Source organism: Colias croceus, chromosome 10, assembly GCF_905220415.1.
Source record: "Colias croceus chromosome 10, ilColCroc2.1".
Classification (NCBI taxonomy): domain Eukaryota; kingdom Metazoa; phylum Arthropoda; class Insecta; order Lepidoptera; family Pieridae; genus Colias; species Colias croceus.
The window spans coordinates 1,994,808-2,017,428 of record NC_059546.1 but is presented as its reverse complement, the minus strand read 5'-3'; the positions used below and the strand labels follow the sequence as shown (position 1 = coordinate 2,017,428).

Here is a 22,621-nt window from a genome sequence, read left to right as displayed (position 1 = left end):
AATTTATTAGGTTTGAGACAAAGCGGGCGAAGCCGCGGGCGGTAAGCTAGATCATATTCTAAAACTTTTGTAAATAGTTTACAAATAAAAATTAATCTCGCGGAACAATTGACAATAATACCTTTGTTAGATACAATCTAATTAGGAACTGCAATGTTCATTACAGATTATGAATATTTTATGAAGTAGTAAAAAAGTTTTAAAATCTATTAATATAAAAGTCCGAAATAAATAATGTTAATTAGTTATACTTGCATATTAACCGATTTGTAAATTTACATTAATTCTTAAGTCCTTACTACTTCGTTTTGACATCACATCATTGGACCTACTACTACAATAAAAAAAATAATGAGCCGAACTACAAAAAAAATGTCCCCATAAAAAAAGGGAATATATTATTACATAAGTACGTCGGTGCGTTGAGTAGGTATATAAGCGAGCGAGTTCGACTCCACCGCCTAGACACCTGTGCGTCGCGATCAGTGCTGCCTGCTTGCCGTGAGTTTGTACGTGTTTTTTTAATTATGTATAGCTTTATATATTATTGTAAAAATAAATTGAATTTTGTGGTTCTAATGCTTAAATAATTGTTTCAATAAATGAGTTGTTTGGTAAACTTTTGCTAGATTTCAGATCTGTTTTAAAAAGTTTCTGTACGTAATTTAGGTTTTTTTAATATAAATTGTATTGATTTTTAACAATAATGAATTTAATTATGTAGACTACTTTATACTAAAATCATAACTATAAATCCAATTAATAATATTATACAAAACTTTAAAAGCTCGCTCTACGTCTTATTTGTAATTGTAAAGTTTTTAACAAATTCTGTAAAACAAAGTTAATAAACGTTTGAATAGATAATCTTGTAAATGTATTTTTATTACAATTATTAAAAAAAATATATAAACTAGAATAAACGAGTTAATATAGTTATATAGTTGGATCTATGCATAAATCTTGCAGACACGTTCCAGAATTTTTTTAAATACCTTTAATTTTAATATTTCTTTTTATTTATTATTAAGGACCGGTTTCTTTATAGCTTTTACATTATAAATATATCCTTTCAAAGTTAAAGTAGATAACTATGCCTTATTATACAATGAATACATTATTAAAATAATTTTAATTTGAACTAAAAGAAAAATCTTAAATATTGTGAATTTGCAAAAAATTGGAAAGTTCTTGATGAAAATAATATCCATACTAAATGCTAACGTTCCAAGAATTAATAATAAATTAAAAATGTCATAAATAAAAATTAAAGGATTTCTACAGAAATGGCCTACTATTGTTGAAATATAAATGAAAAAGTCTATTTCAGCTACTAGTTTATATAAAAGTTATATTTCCTCAATTGTCTATGAACCCTATACAGGGTGTAATCGTTAAGTGTGCACAAGCGATTATTCCGTAACTTTTGCAGATACCAAAAAACTTTAAACTGAAATCGAAAGTCAGTTTAATGTAACATTTTTGGATATTTCTCGTTTTATTTTTAAAAATTTATTACGACCATTTTACTCATTAGGTTAAGTACTTTTGATATTAGTTTAAAGTTTTTTGTTATCTGTAATAGTTACGGAAAAATCGCCTGTGCACACTTAACGATTACACCCTGTATAGAGTTACGAATTTATATTCATTGTTCTTTATTATACCTTACTTATATCTATTTTCTATCTTCAGATATAAAAAATATCGTTTGAAACGTTCTCGTAAAAGAGCGAAAATAATTTCACATACATTTTCGTATCCTTAGTAATGGAGTTAATATAATAACAAACAATAAAAAGAGTTATATATTTAGAAACTTTATATAAAACTGTATGGAGTATTATTAGCCATAGTTTTTAGTTATTCTCAATCGAGTTTAAAAAACAGTTAGGTAGAAACATGTTATAAATAATTAAATGAATAAGATGGTATCTTCAAGTTATTAAGATACATTAATTTTGTAATTTCGGTATAATCCCTACTAATATTATAAATGCGAAAGTAACTCTCTGTCTGTCTCTGTTACGCTTTTCCGCTTAAACCTCTCAACCGATTTTGATAAAATTTGGCACAGACAATCTTTAGACCCTGAGAAAGAACATAGGCTACCTTTTATTGCGAAATATGTACCACCGGCGAAGCCGGGGCGGAAGGCTAGTTGTTTTATAAAAACTAAAAATGTCTCGATCCATTAAAATTACTTTTACTATGATCGTGTAAAAGATGATGTACCAAAGTAAAAAATTGGAGGTCAAGGAAAATCTTAATAAATTCCACAAATTTAACAGTCAATTAGAATACCTAAATATTGTTTTAGTTGTTTTTTACCTATTTGTATAAATTAGTACAACAAATCCTATTTAAAGTTGACAAAAACCCCGATCACACAAAAACATGCCAGGAGCAGCTCTTTTCCTGTGATTATAAGTTTTTATTTGAGTTTTATTTACTTAAATAAATCCAATAACATTGAACTTTTTTGTAAATGAATCTGAATACAGCAATTTAACAGAAAGAGAATCATTATTTCACCCGTAATCAAATGAAAACTTAACAATATCAGTTACTTCCTCCACTAAAAAGGAGGGAATTTCTCTTTCGTAAATATATCTCTGATATATTGGCTGGCCCGATTCTCATGAAATTTTCTGTGCATATCGGGTAGGTCTGAGAATCAGCCAACATCTATTTTTCATACCCCTAAGTGATAAGAGTAAAGCAGAACAACGTTTTCCGGGACAGCTAGTAAACATAATATAAAAACACACTAGCTGCGCTCCACGGTTTCACCCGCGTGGCTGCGCTGCTGTTGGTCTTAGCATAATGATATATAGCCTTCCTCGATAAATGGGCTATCTAACACCGAAATTTTTCATATCGGACCAGTAGTTGCTAAGATTAGCGCGTTGAAACAAACAAACTCTTCAGCTTTATAATATTAGTATAGATAAACAAAGGCTACACTCACATCGATGACAATATTTCAAATTTATTCAATTTCCATTGCATACGATTTTTTATTTTACTCACGGGAACGTAAAAATGGAATTAATGGATGAGGATGGATGAAAATACTTTTTTTTAACAAATTTGTAAATCAAACACGAATAAACAGTTTATAAAAGTTATTATGTATTGTATTATTTTTTTGAATCTTACAAAATAAATTCAAAAGCCTTCTGGTTAAAGACCTGGGTTCAAACCCAGCCTCGAATAAAAATAATCTATTGTTTAAAAATTCATCAATATTAACTCATTTCGCTATACTTCCTTATTTTTATCACTTAAAATTTATCAGATTATCTATGTGAAACTTATAAATATCATAAAAATATTCTTCTTTTAAACTAAAATCTGATAGTGTTTATGCTATGTAGGAGTTTCAGGAATTACGAAAGGTAAATAAGAAAGCTTAATAAGACATAAGCCGCTTTATTCAAGTTTTCTTAAGTCATTGCTTTTTATTTAATTTATTTTTAAATCTTGTATGACAAACGCTTAGGACAAACGTATATAAAACTTAAACTATTACAACAGCATCAAAATAATTACATGGAATGATTAATCTATTGTATAAACCAAGAAGAAAACGAATAATAATTTAATTCATTAAATAATTCTCGTACTCATTATTGTAGTATACAATAGTTTAAAATACTTTAGAATCGTTGACGAATCAATAGTAAGTACTGTTTCATGATAATTAATTTTCTAGCAATTTTTTCAAGATAATTAAACTATCTGTATTCCAAATCGTAGCCAATTTTGTTGAACGTAGGTAGGTACTTAAAACATTTAAATTATCAATCTATTACATCTTTGTTAATTACAATCTCAAACTCAAACTAAATTTATTCAATTAGGCTTCTTCTAGAACCATTTTCGAATCGCCATTACATATTTTTAATCTTTACCACCGTTTCGGAAAGCAGTATAAATTATAACTAGCTTACCGCCCGCGGCTTTGCCCGCTTTGACCTAAACCTAATAAATTATATACTAAAACCTTACTCTTGAATCACTCTATCTATTAAAAAAACCGCATCAAAATCCGTTGCGTAGTTTTAAAGAATTAAGCATACAAAGAGACATAGGGACAGAGAAAGCGACTTTGTTTTATACTATGTAGTGATGATGATGATAATGATAAGTATCATATATCCGGTTGTTAAGCAGTTGATCTATTTAAAGTACATTAATTATAAACATTTAATGATGGTGACGATGTTTTGTTAACACAACTAACTCTACGATTAATTACATTTCTAATTTAATTATTGTTTCATAAAATTTTAATATTGTCGTTAGTATCTAGTAGATTTTTCGATATTAAAATAAATTCACGCGTGTGAAAAACAAATACATACAACAAATTTTATTTAACCTTTAAACAACGCACGATTTGTGTACAAATTCCGCTAATCCTTTATTCTGTCCATTTATTTGATCTGGCGTTTATAGAAATGCAGAAAAAACACGCAACGATTCTTTTCTATGCGAAATAGACTGTCAGTGAAGACATGCGAACGCTTTGTCTGTCTTGGTCTGTATAAATGTTGTTCCTTTGTGCGTGCTGCGGCGCCAGTTGTGAGCGACTTTGTTTAAAATATGACCTGTCACTTTGGTCATGGCATTTTTTTTAAATACGACCTGTTACTTCTGGTCATGGCATTTGTTTTAAATAGCTGTCATTTTTAGTCTGTGGCACGCTTAAAAAATATAGCAGTGGTTAGACTAAATAATTTACCTAATTTATCATAGGTTTTTGCTATGTTTCCGACTTTTGAAGTGAAGCTTCTTTAGGCGTGATGAGAGTAAAATTTTATGGTCGCGTCATTGCAATACCGTCACGTCATGGAGTAAGGCGACGATTTTAGTATCATTGAATCTTGCCAAAGAAGTTTCACTTCTGCCACGTGAGCTCAGCACACGTGCTCTTTTTTTAAACGTCGGTTATTTTTTTTTAATGATAATGAATGATTTAGTATATACCGAGAACATTGATGACTTGTTATTCCATATTAATCTATCGGTGGTAAATAGAGAAGATGTGATAAAAACTATAACGCAGACATTTCCCTTCCTATTTCCTAAGTAATAACTGAAATTTTACTGCCTGTCATTAAGCCTTGGGATGCTGTATTTTTTATTGTTTTCCGGTCACAAATATGTTTGAACTATATAAGAAATTTATACGTCGACACAATAAAAACGAGAATTAAAAGTATTAACTTACCAAATTAAGTTGTTTTATCTTCATAAATGTATTATAATATATAATATATATTATCTGTTATTATCTATACCCAATTTTAAAGATGATTTTCTCCTCTTATAATATAAAAAGAAACTAATATTAATGTTAAATAATGGCTATAAAATAAAACTATATATAAAATATTATTACTTTTATTTACGAAAAACTAAATTTAGCAACTAACCTCCTACCCCTGACCAAGAGGCAATGCAAAAAACATGTAAAAAATTTCCTTTGTGGTTTGGACTACGAACACACGGAAAACTTCCTCAGACCATTAAAATAATTCTACAAACTCACTCAAGACATCCATCCTATCTCATTCACTCGCAGAAATTTATTCAACTAGCATATTGTATGTATTTTCGTAGTTAAGAATTTACCTCTGTATAAACTGTGTAAATAGACGTAAGCTGGAAGAGACTATTCTCCACAACACAGGGAATCCTAGTGTGGAGATTAGTGCATTGTATTATCTACCAAATGTTTATGTAATAATAAAGATTTTTTTTTTTGTATATAGCTACAAAAACGAAATCGCTTATAACTTAACACTGAGATATCGCAGTCGTTGCATATCCAAGATGGGATGCGATTAAAAACCTTTATGCATCTTGGAAACAATAAGATGACGGAAACTTATTTTCTGCTAACTGTTGAGAATTATTTGACCTCTAAATGCTAACATACCGTAACTACATAAAATAATTAAGTTTTTTTTTTTAATAACAGTAATATTATAACCGTTAACTGCTTGTGAAAATGATTCAAATGTTATCATTACATGAATAGTATGGGAGAAAAAAAAGGGCATTTGTTTACTTAAAAAAATTGACAATAATTTGATACGCGAACAGAAAGTTTTTATTATTAAACGAACTCGAATAATAACATCTAGATCATGGGGTCTTTGGAATATTAAATCATAAAAAAAAAATAAAAACATCACCTCGTTGTTTTTTTTATTTTTTTAATATAGTTTGTGACGCAGTCATCGCAACACCAGTGTTCAGTGAGCTATCCTGGATTATCTATTCCAATATTAATGTTATTTTGTTTAAGAAAACATAAGCTCCAACCCACAACTTTACATGGTTGTTGTTATTCTATGTTATAAACTGTTTGCTAACATGTCTTAAAATAACTGCCAAAATCGCTTCAATTTGAGAGAAATCTAGATCAATATAAAGTTTTGTTTACTAGCGGTCCGCCCAGACTTCGCCCGTGGTGTTTACGTCTTTTTCTTCATAAAAACCATCCTCGTAGTTACTTCAAGGAATATTATAAAAAAAGAATTAACGAAATTGGTTCAGCCGTTAGTACACATTCGGCGATTCATTTTTATTATATAGATTAGCCAAAGATCAGACGTATCGTTTAATATAATAATAAATAATTTCCATAGTAACAATGATCATTAAAATTAAAATCAAATAGATATCTCAAAATTAGAAGTTTATTATTCTAAAAGCGGCCCAAACCCAGCGTTATTATTATTTTTATTCAAAACAATCTGCTTATAAAATCAAAGATTGCTTATTCGGTATTTACAGAAGATTGTTTACTTTATAATTGTACTGACTTGGACCTTGTCATAACAATAATTTGAATTATAAACAATACCGGTAAAATCTGCTGTAATACCCTATTACAGCAGATTAAATTTCGGTGTAATGTTATAATTAACTTGAAAATGAGACATCATTTGCAGTTTGCATACGCCTACAGCACATGCAAATTTCTTATACGTACGTTAAACTGGGCATATAAAGTGGTAACTACACCTTCTTTTCTAATAAAATTTAATTAACATTTCAAACAGAGTTACTTTTCTCCATATACATCCAATACTAAATTTCTCTGCTCTATCTACTTCTTCCTAGATTCTTCTTTTGCGTCATAATTTTCCAATTAAGTAATAAGTTCTACCCATTCCATTATCAGAACTTTTTCTCTATATTACCTACAATTATAGTTTTGTTACAGACAAAAAAGCAGCAATGCAGAAACAGAAATCCCCCAAGTCATGCCTCCCCAGCGCGTCTGCCACGGCCTTACTAATCATTCTACTGATCGTCTGCCTCACTGAGGGCGCAACAGGTTTGTACTTATAAGATTACGACTGGGAGACTAATCACTAGTGTATCCTTGGTGATGAAAAAAATAAAAATAAAATTGAATGTCAAAATTTTGGCGCGAAACGAAGATGACGTTTATGTTCTTTTTTTTACTGTGCACTATTCAAAAAGGTTCATAAAAGAAGGTTGAATTCTTAGATTGTTTTTTTTTTTCAATATATTGCAGAAATTTGTTTTTCAAACATTAGATACGTACATTTTAATAGTAGCAAAGTACATTATGTCACTTTTTAACGAAACATGAAAACAATATTGAATAAATTATACGAATTATTTAAAAAGCTCTATCCGTATTACTGTTTGCTAGCTAAAAAAAGGCTATAATAGCTATAAGCCAAAAAGTATTTTTAAATAAGTTCTATTCGGCTAGGAATAGTTCTTATAATGTTAATTTACTGCAAATAACATACAGTTTTCCTAAGCTGGAAATGGAACTGTAATAATATTATCTTTCTACGAAACAGTTGCTGATTAACATACATTAAAATATTACTGTGAATATGTAAAAAAATAGTTTGAAATTAGAGTTAAACTTGAGTTTATTTTGAAATTAATAAGTATACAGGGTGTAAACGTTACGTGTGCACTGGCGATTATTTCATAAGTATTACAGATATAATAAAAACTTTAAACTTATATCGCAAGTACATAACCTAATGAGTAAAATGACATTAATAACTTTTTAAAAATAAAACGGGTAGTATCCAAAAAAGTTACATTATTCACTCCCATACATTTAATTTCCCATACATTTTGTGTTCAAAGCAAATCGCCGTCCCCGGAGAATAAAATGATAACAGCAAAAACACAACTTTTCAGGAGAAATAAAAAACCGATAATTGTCTATAACTCGCAAAGCAATAGACGTAGAGATATAAAAAAGGCTCAGTGGTAGCTAATTTTTTAACCTTTTATTATGTTTCAAAATATTTTTAATAACTTTAAGAGAACTGAAGATAATTAAAATTTAAAAAGTTAGTAGCATTTGACTGAAATGTAAATTTACTAATACACACTTATCATTTTATTCTCGTTTATATTGGACATATGCATTAATGGATAATATCCAATGAACTTTTATTCTGGTTTTTTTTTAAACAATATTAGAGTAATCAACTATTATTACATAAAAAATGAAGACACTAAAAAATAATTAAAATCAGTCTTCCTGATCTACATCGTGATCATAATGTACATGATCATACGAATGGCGCCAAAACATATTTTTACGAGAATAAAATGATAATAGGCGTTCGTCATTATTTCGCCGTTTCTTTTTTCCGAGAATATTATTGTAAAAGTTATTACCACATAAAGAGTGAAGAAACTTTTTCACTATCATATTACTATCTTTTTTTTCTAGTACGAATATGTTCTGGGAAAAAGCAGTGAATACAATTGTAATATCCTATAACTTTGTGGATAACAGGAGAAAAAATACAAAAAAAATTGTATAGATGTATTAAGCTACGTAGGCTTCAAATATCGTATAACAATAAAACTATGGTAATGGCGATTATCATTTTATTCTCCGGGGACGGCGAAATGTTCGACGTGACGTCCTCGTTTTGGAATACTATTGTATTCCACATCAAGCTCTATTTCCAGTTTCTAAATGAATTTTTCATATAACATATTTGGGATACATAGATCATACTAAATTGAGATTGATGTAAAATTTTTGGATATTTCCCGTTTTATTTTTAAAAAGTAATAATTGTTATTTTACTCATTAGGTAAAGGGTTTTCGATATCAGTTTAAAGTTTTTTGATATCTTCAATAGTTACGGAATAATCGCCTGTGCACCCTTAGCGATTACACCCTGCAGATGTGTTTTAATATCATAGTTGACATAATATAATGGAGACATATAACGGAGTCAACATATTTCGTAATCCGTTTTTATCAGACATAATATCCATTAGTCTTTACAATTCTGGAAGGCAATTTCATAATGTTCTAATTATATTTTTCCATTGTTAATCCACCTCTATTTGATACAATTCGGTATTTCGACTTTCCTTTTCACCGTTTTGGGAAAATCTGAAATGTGTCACGATTTTATAGAAAAGTTCACTTCAAGACAAAATAAGTAGGTACACTGCATGAAATAATATACCATGTAAATTGCACAATCCTATAGACCATAAATTATTTTTCAGAATCACGTTGTGCAAATTTAGTATTTACGATTTTGCGTAAACTAAGTATCATATCAAAGTACCTAATGACGCAAAGGTAGACTTTAAAATTAAGCTGAAAACGAGATAAATAGCAAAGAATTAAGATTATTTTAATATGATTTTTTCTCATTTTTGCAATTAAGTAAATCAACTCTCAAATTATCTAACTAAAGCTAAGATTTAACATAATAATACGAGGTGTTTAATTTTTAGTAACAAACTACGTGACGTCAATGAAACTGTATTCTACGAATTTAGCACCTTATCTTTTAGGGATATTTAAAAATAATCACGTACACATGTAAACACATTATCAACTTATAACTAGTTGTATTGTTTTGACAAGGGAACCTTCGATTTGGGAACGACTAGGTAACTTTGTGTTTTATTTGACGTTCTCTGATTTCCAACGAAATACAGATTCAATTATGGGAAATTGTTTTATTAGTTTTTATTATCTAACACGTGTAGACATAATTTAGTTTTATTTCTTACTAGCTGTGCTACGCGTTTTCACGTTTCGGTTGGTTTTAGCGTGATAATATATACCCTATACCTATATAGACTTCCTCGATAAATGGACTATCGAACACCGAAATAATTTATCTAATCGGACAAGTAGTTCCTGAGATTAGCGCGTTCAAACAAACAAACAAACGAACTCTTCAGCTTTATAATATTAGAATAGATAAAATAGTATGGAAGTTAGTTCTTTGATTTATTTTTATAATAAATTGATGCTGTACCTTAGCTGGATATAAATAGATTAGATAAAAGGCTCTAATGTTAACATTATCAACATAATATAAGTACGTACTTGAATTTTATTTATTGACACATAAGATGAATAGGACTCTATAATTTCACAAAAAAATACTAAAACATATTTTATTTAAAAAGCATTCTAAGCTAAATTTACTATTTCTGCTTTTTACACACATTATTTTTATTTTATTTCGATAAAATATAAATGAAATGATACCTTCGACACATACAATTTTTATCAATAATATTCACCTAACTTTTGTAACGGATCTTTGTGGACTATGTTATGTAGGTATAGTACCTATACTTAATTCAATAAAAACATTCATATTACTGTTATCGTAATTCAAATTTTAATAAAACATCTGTAAGGAAAACATGGAACATCCTTCTCGATAGTTGAATCAGCTGAAAGGTCAACTATCCTGCTATGATAGTAAAACGGTTTTAAATCACGACATAAAATGAAACTTTTCATGGTGACGTTCAACTTTATTATTTAATGCGAGTCTGTTATCTGTGGTTTTGAAAAATATTGGAACCTTAGAATAATGACACATTATTCTAAGATTGCAACATTTTTTTTTTATTCGCCTGAGCTTTAAATTATTCATAGTTTTGTTACTTATATTATTTAATATGTATAGAACTGTCTATTCTTACAAATATTTATTTATTATTAGATAATAATAATTAATTCTATCATATTGTTTATTTTTCTTTGTTGGAGTAATTATATTGATGGACTGCCAGCCCTTACGTTTGACAGATGATTAAAAAAAAGTTTTAGGCGGGAAATTCAATAACTTCCAAAAGCGTAATTATGTACTTTCATTCGATTTAAAACAACATAGTGTATGAATACAATATTTATATCTATTAAATTTAATTCATATAGTATGAATTAGAAATAAATCACCCCGTTTAACGCTGGCTAATATTTGAGTGATATTTTATGTCGCCGTTAAAGTCTAATATGATTGGCCCTCACCACTTTACGAGCGGACAAATATGTATCGTGCTGTAATTAATTTAACGGTTTAATCTAACTTGGTTTATCTTTTAATCCTAGTTTATTTTTACTGTAAAATTGACTCCAATTAACAACTAAATGTTTTTTATTACATTTATTGATAGGTAAGTATAATTTATCCTAATATATTGAATGTTTTAATGAAATCTGCACAGAACTTCGATATAGTTCTGTGGAAATCTGTCTGTTTTGCAGGTTTTAAATAGCCTTATATCGAGTCTAAATAAATCGGTTACATAAAAACATACCAGTAAAACGTGTTAAAAATAATCGCGAACTTCATGGTAATTGCCATTTCCACAAATATTTCTAAACGTATTGAGGTAGGTCTACACGAACGTGCGACGTAATGGGTTCATTACACACGGAGGGATTTGTGTATACGACCTTACATTTGTTCTTTTAATATTGTAAAGTGACGTTTACACAGAGTATACAAAATTGTGATTTAGGAAGATGGAAAGAAAAGAAAAGATATTGTTTTATGTATAAAGCTGTTATATTATAGCAAATACTTAAACATAGAGCTTCAGAATTGAAGAAGAATATGTACTCTATCTTGCCCTCCAATAATTGTTCCAAAATGAATGCCTTGTGAGCTAGGTATTTACGAGATAATAAATTAAAAATAATATCACAATATGAACCCTTACCATAGACCTACTTGCTACTTACCTTCTATAAATATCAAATTTGAACAATAATAGAAATTTTAAAACGCTATTCCTAAAATAAAACAATAATAAAAACTCAACAAGTTTTAAAATCCTAAGAGCAATGACATTCCATAATGCAATGTTATTTCCTACAAGTCCATATTTCTAACGTAATCGGCTTTCAAATAAGCCAATTCTAGTTTCCACTCAATAAACGTTTAAACAGACGTTAAACCGCTTGACGTCTTGCTCATAACGATGTTTATTATTTTCAAGTTCTCGTCATATTGCGAGATCAGGCAAGTGGCCATTTTTGCTTATTACTTGAAAAGCTACTTTTTGTGATGGTTAAATTCAAATGTTATGTTGCACTTATGAAATTGTTTCTCGATAAAAATTTTTGGCTAACAGGAGTTTGTATTTTTAATTATACAACCATCATTTAGTTTAAATGTGTATGTATGTAAATTGTATCTTTCACCACAAATTTCGTCAAAAGCGTCCGAATACGTTTGGAATAATAATAATAAAGCGTAACTTTTTTTATGTCAAAATTAACTTCTAGAAAAATCGAGAGTTAATATCAAACCTTTGGATAAGCTTATCTGCTAAGCTACGTTTGTGTTTTGATGCACAAACATTATGATTATGAAGTTGATATGATTTATACCTAACTTAAAATTTTACATTCGCGTGATAATGGATCTCATTTTGAATATTTCTTCAAATTTAACTCTATCTGTATAATTATGTTATATTTTGGTTCACAGAACAAAGAATTAATAATAGAGGTAGCAAGTCGTCCCATCTAATTCAGAAAATCAACGGATGGCGCAGCCAACGCGGAGGTATGAAACTGTGCTGTTACACTTGGCTCATGTTACCTGACTTGGCTCACGTATACTCATGTTTCTTGACTTGGCTCATGGTTCTTGACTCTCACTTCATGTATGTTGACTTGTTTGTTGTTTTGGCTCATGTATATTGTCTTATGTTTCATGACTTAGCTCATGGTTGTTCATCTCATGTATCTTGATCTTTTTCCTATCTTAGCTCATGTTCTTTCTCGTAACTCATGTTTCTGGACAAATGTATCTCATATACTTTATCGCTCTTTTTCCTGTTATTTGTTCGAAATTCATTCTTGAAAGAAATCATTTTACTTCCAATGGTAAGTATGTAATCTTTTATGTTTTTGTTAATCTGTTTAATTGTTTTATATTCGTGTATGTCTGTTCCTTGTAGCTGTTCTTTCCGGAGCCTCGTGTCTCTAGCACAGTGTAGTTAACGCATTGCACTGTAGTTTGAATAGAGGGCGAAACAAATGCTGCCTCTATTATTCATTACACTACGCTTGTAGTTTTTTCAAGCTTGTACACAGGGTTATTATCATTTCAACCATCGGTCAGGCAATTATAAATATGCATGCGTTTGCATTTCATAAAATAGTGTAATATTTTCACGGAACCAGCTAGCCTTGTTGTGAATGATTCTGGGAAAATTAAATAAAGCTCTTAAAATTGAATTATTCGAAGTGCACTGCCAAGGCTAGTTTCTAGTTAAACATTGAAGTAAATTACACAATGTATTTAAAAACTTTTTTATTTAACTTTTTAATGGTTAGTTGTATTATAGCATATTATATTGTTTTGTCAGGTGAAATATAACTTTAAATACACACGAAAACCATCATACATATAGAGAAATATAAACACACTTTTGTATCTAAACCTGAGAATAGTTCGGCTATCGAGATAGAGATAGTTTGAAAACTAGGTAAAAATTATTAGGAAACTCATTATTTACGTGTATTATTATTAAAATAGCTCCGAGCTTTACACTACCTAGATACATAAAAAATTTTAGTTCAGAATATGAAATGTGTAGGTACTTATTATATGAGCTTCCGGACAACCAAAAGCTATGATAATGCCGATTTAAATTTTGAAATGATCTGATTACCATAGAGAATTATAACACTCAATTTAGTTTTCCAATTGTGTTGAAAACTAATAAACACAGTGATGCTTATTTATGCACATAATATATTAATGTATGGAAATTATATTACTGTATCCTACATTAATCTTATTGTTTAATCTAATATTTCTTATATATAATATATATTATAAAGGCGAAAGTTTGTATGAATGTATGGATGTTTGTTACTCTTTCACGTAAGAACTACTGAATCGATTACAATGAAATTTAGCACACATATAGAGGGTAACTTGGATTAACACATAGAATAGTTTTTATCCAGGAAATCCCACGGGAACGGGATCTATGCGGGTTTTCCTTTGCAAACGCGGGCAAAGCCGCGGGCGGAAATCTAGTTTATATACTTACATTGCATTGCATAGTATACATTGCATCAAATTTTGTAGTGACAACATAATTTTAATTTTTTTTTAATTCACATTTTGAGTGTAATGCAAGGTGTAATGTAAATTTTTCGACGATCTTCATTTGCGGCATATTGGATTTTTGGAATATAATAATATTCTGAAAATAAAATTAGGTACGCATTATCTTATAACCCCGTCAAGTCAGTCGTAGGAACGTTAATAAATCGCTAAACAAATTTAAATAAAACTGCTATAAATTCTAAAATTTATAAATAACACAACACAATTATCCGTATCTCATTCATCCCACTTCATCTAATACAATACTAAAGATCCATAAACAATGTGAAGAATAAAAATTTCCCAAGCGGTTAACACTTTGAATGCAATTCTTTCAACACAATATGCAAAGGCGTTTAAACCACATGAGTGGAAACTGTCATGCGTTTTATTTATTTTGTTCAATTATTTCAAGATAACGCCTTTAGTTGTTCTTTTGAAACTAGAGTTATTTTATGGGTTCACTTGTTTGCGGTATGACAAGTTACGTAGATGTTAAAGCTATTGTTAATATATATAACTAATATAATGTTAAGTAGATGTTAATATGTATAACTAAAGGTACTCAGGAATTATCATTTTAAATTTAACTTCTCGAGTATTGAAAATCAAATGACTCTACCCTTACCTTTTTATTTCAGAAAAATGGTCGCGTAGTTTTTGACTTTATCGAATACTGTCACACAGTCAAAAATACAAAATTCACAAATACATACCTACAAATCTTTCCCGAAATACACGAAGATTTAGAACTGAAATTAGTTGAAGTTATTTGAATAAAAAAATGGCCACAATAGGTAGGTCACAATCTGACGAAATATTAATTACACTTTTTTAATTGAACTACACATTTTACGGTGCTTATACTTGTCCCGAAAAAGGAGTATAACGTTTTTATAACTCTTAATTTGGTTAACCCTTAATGGTTAACCTAAGGGTTCACTTAAGGGCTAATTATTTATAGGAATCTATTGAATCTTATAAATGTTATTACGATGCTTTCTAAATACCTGATGGATTTGTAATCATCGTAATCAACTTAAATTCTTTATGAATCTCGTTACTACTATACGAGTTGAATTGTCAGCGTTATTTTATCAACTATCTACTGTACGTATTTAGAGAAAAGTAAAGAGAAGAAATAATTTAATAAATTATAATTTTACTTCTCAGCTTTCTACAACTTGTTAACACAAACTATGTTGAAACAAACCTATCTTGTTTTCATCAAAACACATCGATCGCTATACGATACATCAAAGTGATAGGTTAATGTCTTCGCTTATTAGATAAAGGATAGAAGCCATTCCTAGTGCATGCGTTTTATGATCTAATGCAGTGGAGTGCCTTGTGGCTGTGCGATGACTAATAATCTAATAATAGGCATTGAGATATACATATTATGGAGACGACACCGCCTACATCACTTATGTTCCGCTCACCATAAGCCATATGGCTTAACTGCACGCTCATTTTTTATTTGTTTTAATAACTCAGCCCCCGGAATCACAGACACAATAGAAAATCTATTGTGTCGTGGACCGATCGGGCCGCTCGGGGCTCAATGGATTAAAGTGAAACGCATCCAATATGCCTTCGTGTGTGTTACGATATTGCACAAATAATACAAATAATACGGAAAAGTGCAAAGGAATGACTTTCATCGGTAAGTACTCTAGAAAATAATTTTTAAAACTTAGTTAGAGCAAAAAAATGGCGCACAGATTTTGTTCGTGGTGTCTCCTCCATACGTAGTAATATTATATCAATGATAATAGGCAATAATATAGAGAGAACAAACAATGTGGGGTGTTTGAATACATAATGTTAGTTACAATTATTACTTTGGATCGGCTGAAACGTTTTTTAAAGTACTTAGTGTTATTTAATGCACTTATAACTCAAAATTGGCGGAACGAATTTTAATGATTTATGAGTTGGATTCGACTCCAATGGAACTAGGATACTACCTAATTGATGACATTTTAGAAAACACAGCTAATAAGTGAATAAAAATGAATATCGTAATGTATTTTGGAGTATAATGACTCTACCAAATTCGGAAAGTATTGTATTTATTATCGTCAGGGCAAATAAAACGTACAAAAAATTCGGTCGGGCGTAGCAAATGCAAACGGAACTAGAAGCTAATTTCATAAATTACTTAGTCCCTATTTAATTGTATAAATTCTATATATGAAAGAAATACTGAATCACTATTTGTGTAATGTTTTAAGCATAAGTAATATGTTTATATTTTATTCAAATCTTACAGAAATACTTGAAGATATAGTATGTTATTACTATAGCTGAAGCTTTCATGACACGCTTTTAAAACTGAATTCTTATTATTTCAGGATCCTGTTTAAGCTACGGACATTCTTGTTGGGGAGGTGAGTTATAGATATTAATGCTTACTAGTTGTAATAATATTATTAACTAGCCGTGCCCCGCGGTATCACCCGCGTGGCTCCGTTCCTGTTGGCGGTAGCGTGATGATATATGCCTATAGCCTTCCTCGGTAAATGAGCTATGTAAAACCGAAAGAATTTTTCAAATCGGACCAGTAGTTCCTGAGATTAGCGCGTTCAAACAAACAAACAAACAAACAAACTCTTCAGCTTTATAATATTAGTATATTTTACGATCTTTCAATCTTCTTGTTCTTTATTAATAAATATTTGTTTTGCCTTCTCCTTCTAGATAATTATTTCTAATATATAACAGTATGTACAGTACAGGTGTTAATTTTTATAAATTTTCGTCACCTGCGCAGTAAAAGCAAATAAAGAGCTTATCAAAAGACAGTGTTGACACAAAAAATATAGCAATCATTATCATTGCAGATTAAGGCATTAAGTTTATTGCCTACAATAGATTACATCGACGATTACTTTGATAAATAACTCATAAATCGACATGACAGGGACAACTGCATTTTCCCATACGAATGCAATGGAACTTTGTTATAAATAAAGTTGTTTATTTAAGTAAAAACAATATCTACACTTAGTTTAATCAATCAGCATATTGTCCATTTAAAACCAATATTTTATTGATTTACTATAACACAACAACACATTAAAGTGTTCAATCTTTTTCTCTATCTACTTATGCTTTTCTTTTTTTAATTAACAAATAAAAAAATGACAAATTATTTTACCTAAAGTGTTCTATCTTTTTCGCATTTTTTTTTTTCATTTTTTCCACTTTATAAATCTAATTAATGTCAAATTATGTAGGTATGTTTAATCATACTTAATTGCTAATATTGTATTGCTGTTAATCATTCAATCTGCTATTTCTTAAAACCCACAGTTCGAAAATAAAGCTAAAAAATCCCAATATCAATCGAGCCTAATTACAATTTCTACGTTTTCCAAATGATGCGAAGATTCTTCATTGTCTATTGTTAAGTTCTAATTTCTAAACGAAACGTATTTCCATTTCTGATATTTCATGGAAAACATTTTCATTCATAACCGATATTAGGAAAATTTCACAAAACATTTGTAGGTACTAGGTACAGTACTAGTACTAGCTTTTGTAAAAAGCAGACGCTATTTATTTTTCTTGTTTTTTTTATATAAAAGTCTTGGATAAATATTTTTGGATTTTATATTAAAACTTCAATACTACTTAAACCAATGAAACAGTTTCGAAATTCTCCCGCCCAATGTAAAACGATTACCTGAACGCAATATTTTTTATACTGATGTTTTTTACACAAATCATATCATATAAAATATGTTTTATTATAATAAACTAGCTGCTCCGCACGGTTCCACCCCCGTGGCTCCATTCTTGTTGGTCGTAGCGTAGCCTTCCTCGATAAATGAGCTATCTAACACCGAAAGAATTTTTCAAATCGGACCAGTAGGTACCTACTTCCTTAGATTAGCGCGTTCAGTCAAACAAACAAACTAACAAACTCTTCAGCCTTATAATATTAGTATAGATAAGGAAATCTTAATATTATGTAATGAGTTTATTTATAAAAACACCTTAATTGACATTTACCTGATTCATTTTTAATCATGGCGGACATTATAATCTCATCATTTCAAATTATTTCGAACACGTCTAAGCGTTTCCCGCCAAAATGTGCCACGTATGAATATTATGGCTAATGAATTAAATACAACACCCGTTAATCCTAAGATTACATATGAATATTGTAAATTGCCTTTTTATTATGGTAAAGGTTAATAACCCAAATACAGAACAGAAAATTTAACGGTATGCCAAGAAGTAGGGTCATATTGTAAGCTAGGAAATATGGGATTAAAAAAACGAAAGGCGATTTCTAAATTGAATTGATTTGATTAAGGTTTGTATATCAATCAATATTAAGACGTATTATATTGTTACTTTGTAAGATTTATATTTTACGTGTACCAAAAGGAAATATCGTTTTTCATCAAATCCAAATAGTGAGAAAAAAAAAGGAATGTGACCATTAATAAAACTGAATGTTGATTATTTTAAAACTTTTTATTAGAAAGCTAGATAATGATAGACTTGAAACTTTGTAACGGACTTAAATGGTCTTTAGGGAATACTTTTTTATATTTCACCCCACGTAATTATGTGAATTAATATGATTATTTTGACGAGTTTTCTGCAAAGTGATATTATTTCACGGAACTTATTAAATAATATAATATATACAATGTAAATACATCACGTACTTAATTGTGTTGATTAATATTGATAGAAAATAAATAAAAATTGTATGTTTCATGTGTACGGTCTACTCAATCGAAGATTCACGCAATTATAATTTATTCACAATGAAGAGACTCAGAGATGCGAAATAAAACAAATTCCTAATCATTATTACACATACATAAATAACATACTACATAGCATAACATTTCCATAAATTTATGAATATTTTTGGCGGGATAACTATAATTTTGTTTCCGAAATTCTACAAAAATGTCATAGAGCTAAAAGATCACTTCGTTTTCAAACAAATTTCCCCTCAAAGTATTAACTACCAGACCATAAGTTTGTCTATTTATAATATAATAAATAAGGCATAAATAGAAAATTAATTAAACATCTTAATTTTCAGCACACGGCAAACGATCTGGGAAGCCGCCCGCGTCGGCTCCTGATTGGTTCATCACAAGGATGTTACGTCGTATGGCTAATAATGAAATGGTAATTTTTTTGTTTTTTGTTATCAACTTTATTCAGATATAAGGAACAATTGTACATAAGTATTATTAAAATGCAATAATTCTCTATATTCCATAATTCATTCTACATTTGTAAACAAACGTTTGTAAAATAGTTAACAGGCATAAATAGTAGTAACAAACAGTACAAACTATGACAAATTATTAGTTTTATTTAAAATACTAAACTGCCTTTAAATTGTCAGAAATAGACCGACCCGAAAAAATGTAACCAAATCCAAAGCAAAATCGGTTCACCCCAATTCACCCATTCAAAAGTTATGTTAATAATAACTTTTTCGAATTGATGACAATCGTTTTCCTTTTTGTAGAGTATAGTCGGTTAAAAAGTTTAGAGTCAGAGACATCTATGTAAATAAACATTATCATTTTATAGCACAACACCAACAATTTCGAAGTGAAACACGACGACGCTGACGACATCTTCCGGGTGGTTATAGACGACTCGTCGGCGAACAGCCCTCTGTAAGTTTTCCTTTTTCAGTATAATAGTTATTCGTGTGAACAATAGATGGCGTTGTAATAAATGACAGTTTGAGAAAGCTTCACTTAAATAAGTCTCAAGCTTTTTTTGTTTGAAGGCAGTATTTATTCTCTCTTATATAAATGAAGCTTCACTTGTAAAGTATCAAGGTTGTTTTTTTTTGTTTGAAGGGGGTACTCTGATCGTGCAAATTTTGCCTAGTAATCAAGTATTTATTTAATTTTAATTTTTTTTTTTTCTATCGACCATACCTGCCGATATGCGAATTCCTCCTAAAAATCAGTTAGAATTAGGAAATAATAACTTAGTTTCGACAACAGATAGTTTTATTATAAATTCTCTGCTTTCTCTTTTCCAGAAAAGACAGTGAAGAGCTACCACTACAAAACTTGGACGCAGCATCAAAGTTACCTGAAGCCAAACCGATGTTGGACGACGATTTACTCACAAAAATGAAACTATGGCAGATAATGGTATGTTCCATACTATTGCGTTTGAACAAAAAATTCACACACAATTAATTAAATGGTCAGAACTGGAAAAAAATTAAATGAGACCAACGGAAGGCACTTGCTTTCAAATAAAAAAAATCGTCAAAATCGGTTTACCCAGTCGAAAGTTTTGACGAAACATACTCAAAACAGTCGAATTGAGAACCTCCTTTTTTGAAGTTGGTTAAAAAGAGCTTCGTCGTTAAAGTCTATAACTTCTTAACACTATAATAAATTGAACAATTGGATAGTATTCTAGGATATGACATTATAACATTTCTTATCTGTGGGAGTAATCCCGTGCGATTAAACCCACATACCTATTGCACCAAAGCTCAATTTTCTTCTTTACAGCACACGACATTTTAAAAGGTCATAACAAATAACTATGTACCTATAACACAGGTACTTATCTTCTTTTAAAGAAATACTCCACATTGAGCTACTACATTCTATCTATCTTTGTGGTCGATTATCCATATTAGGTGGGTCCATACCACAGTTCGATAATGTTTTTGTCACAATGATGTTTCCATTTTATATTTAACTAGCTGCTCCGCGCGGTTTCACCCCCGTGACTCCTCTCCCGTTAGTCGTAGCGTGATGATATATAGCCTTCCTCGATAAATGTTCCAGTCGGACCAGTAGTTCCCGAGATTAGCGCGTTCAAACAAACAAACTCTTCAGCTTTATAATATTAGTATAGATATAGGTCTCTAATTACGCCCTTAAATTAAAAATACCAATTCAACCTACACACACATAAAACGCATAAAAATCTATAAAGCCGTTTCGGAGGAGTATGGTGACAACACTAATATTATAATATTGTGTAGTATTCTAACTAAGAACTTTTTAAAGTGTTTTATTTCGTAGTTTGTGACGTGTCTTTAATTGAGATTTTTTTGTTTCAGCGAGTTGCCTCACAAGACCACTAAGCTACACAATCGACTGAAGAGTTACTACATCTTATTTATACGAATACTCTTTTATCATCACCGTCAGTTGTAGGGCTGGGTTACAATTGACTGTCTGTATCATATAGTATAAGATTTCTGAAAACATATTTATATACGAACTATACTTCAAATGTCTCTGTTGGAAAATATAGAAATATAGTAGCTCAAATATAATACATATATGTATAAGTACGGATATAAAATTAATATACTTCATTGTTGGTGTTAAATAGGAAATCTGTAAAATAAAGGCAAATTAATTGTAATGCAGTTTTTTTTTTCGTTTTGTTTAATTCTTTTTTTTATATTACCTTCTTGATACACAAATCTCACTTATTTTAATACTAGCTTACCGCCCACAGCTTCGCCCGCTTTGTCTAAAACCTAATAAATTATATACTAAAATCTTCCTCTTGAATCACTCCATCTATTAAAAAAACCGCATGAAAATCCGTTGTGTAGTTTTAAAGATTTAAGCATACAAAGGGACATAGGGACAGAGAAAGTTTCTTTGTTTTATAATGTACCTCTAGTGATACTGTTTTCAAATAACATTTAAACTGAAAGATTTGAGTAATTTCGAAAGGGACTGTGCTGTAATTCAAAGTGACGAAATTCTTTAAATATACAATTCGTCCGAATTGAACAATTCAGCATTAAGTTATTCGTAGAAAATACTTATGATAATCTTTAATTTTAATTACATTACGTTTAAATTATTAAAATAATGATTATTTTCTTATTGCAAGTGCCTAGTTTATTATTATATTCTTTGTTTCAAAATAGCAGTAAAATATTATTCATAATCCTACCTATTTATAGATTTCTATCATTTTTTGATAAGCTTCGTTTAGATTTCGATGGAGATTCTAATCCAAATTAGCAAAAACGGAATGTACAGAGGCGTTATAGATAAAAACACAAAATAAGGTACAGCATGTACGAAAGAGAGGAAGTTGGATATAAAATTCCCAGATTTGTACTTTTACACGATTATTTTAAAAGGGAAAAATGTTTCAGGGTCACTTAAGAATGT

The 22,621-nt window shown here is 29.8% G+C and overlaps 1 protein-coding gene across 2 annotated transcripts; it reads left to right on the top strand.

The window, feature by feature from the left end:
• Positions 1–476: 476 nt before the first annotated feature.
• On the top strand, positions 477–21,832 carry LOC123694995 (neuropeptide CCHamide-1). 2 transcript variants are annotated; one of them, XM_045640668.1, is made up of 8 exons: positions 477–509; positions 7,247–7,360; positions 12,807–12,884; positions 16,802–16,837; positions 19,525–19,613; positions 20,028–20,116; positions 20,494–20,608; positions 21,541–21,832. In XM_045640668.1, exons 2-8 carry the CDS (start codon positions 7,261–7,263, stop codon positions 21,562–21,564), a joined length of 531 nt encoding a protein of 176 aa, XP_045496624.1. In that variant the 5' UTR covers positions 477–509; positions 7,247–7,260; the 3' UTR covers positions 21,565–21,832. The 2 variants fall into 2 exon arrangements, with proteins under 2 accessions (XP_045496624.1, XP_045496625.1); XM_045640669.1 differs by lacking the exon at positions 12,807–12,884.
• The last annotated feature ends 789 nt before the right edge of the window (positions 21,833–22,621 follow it).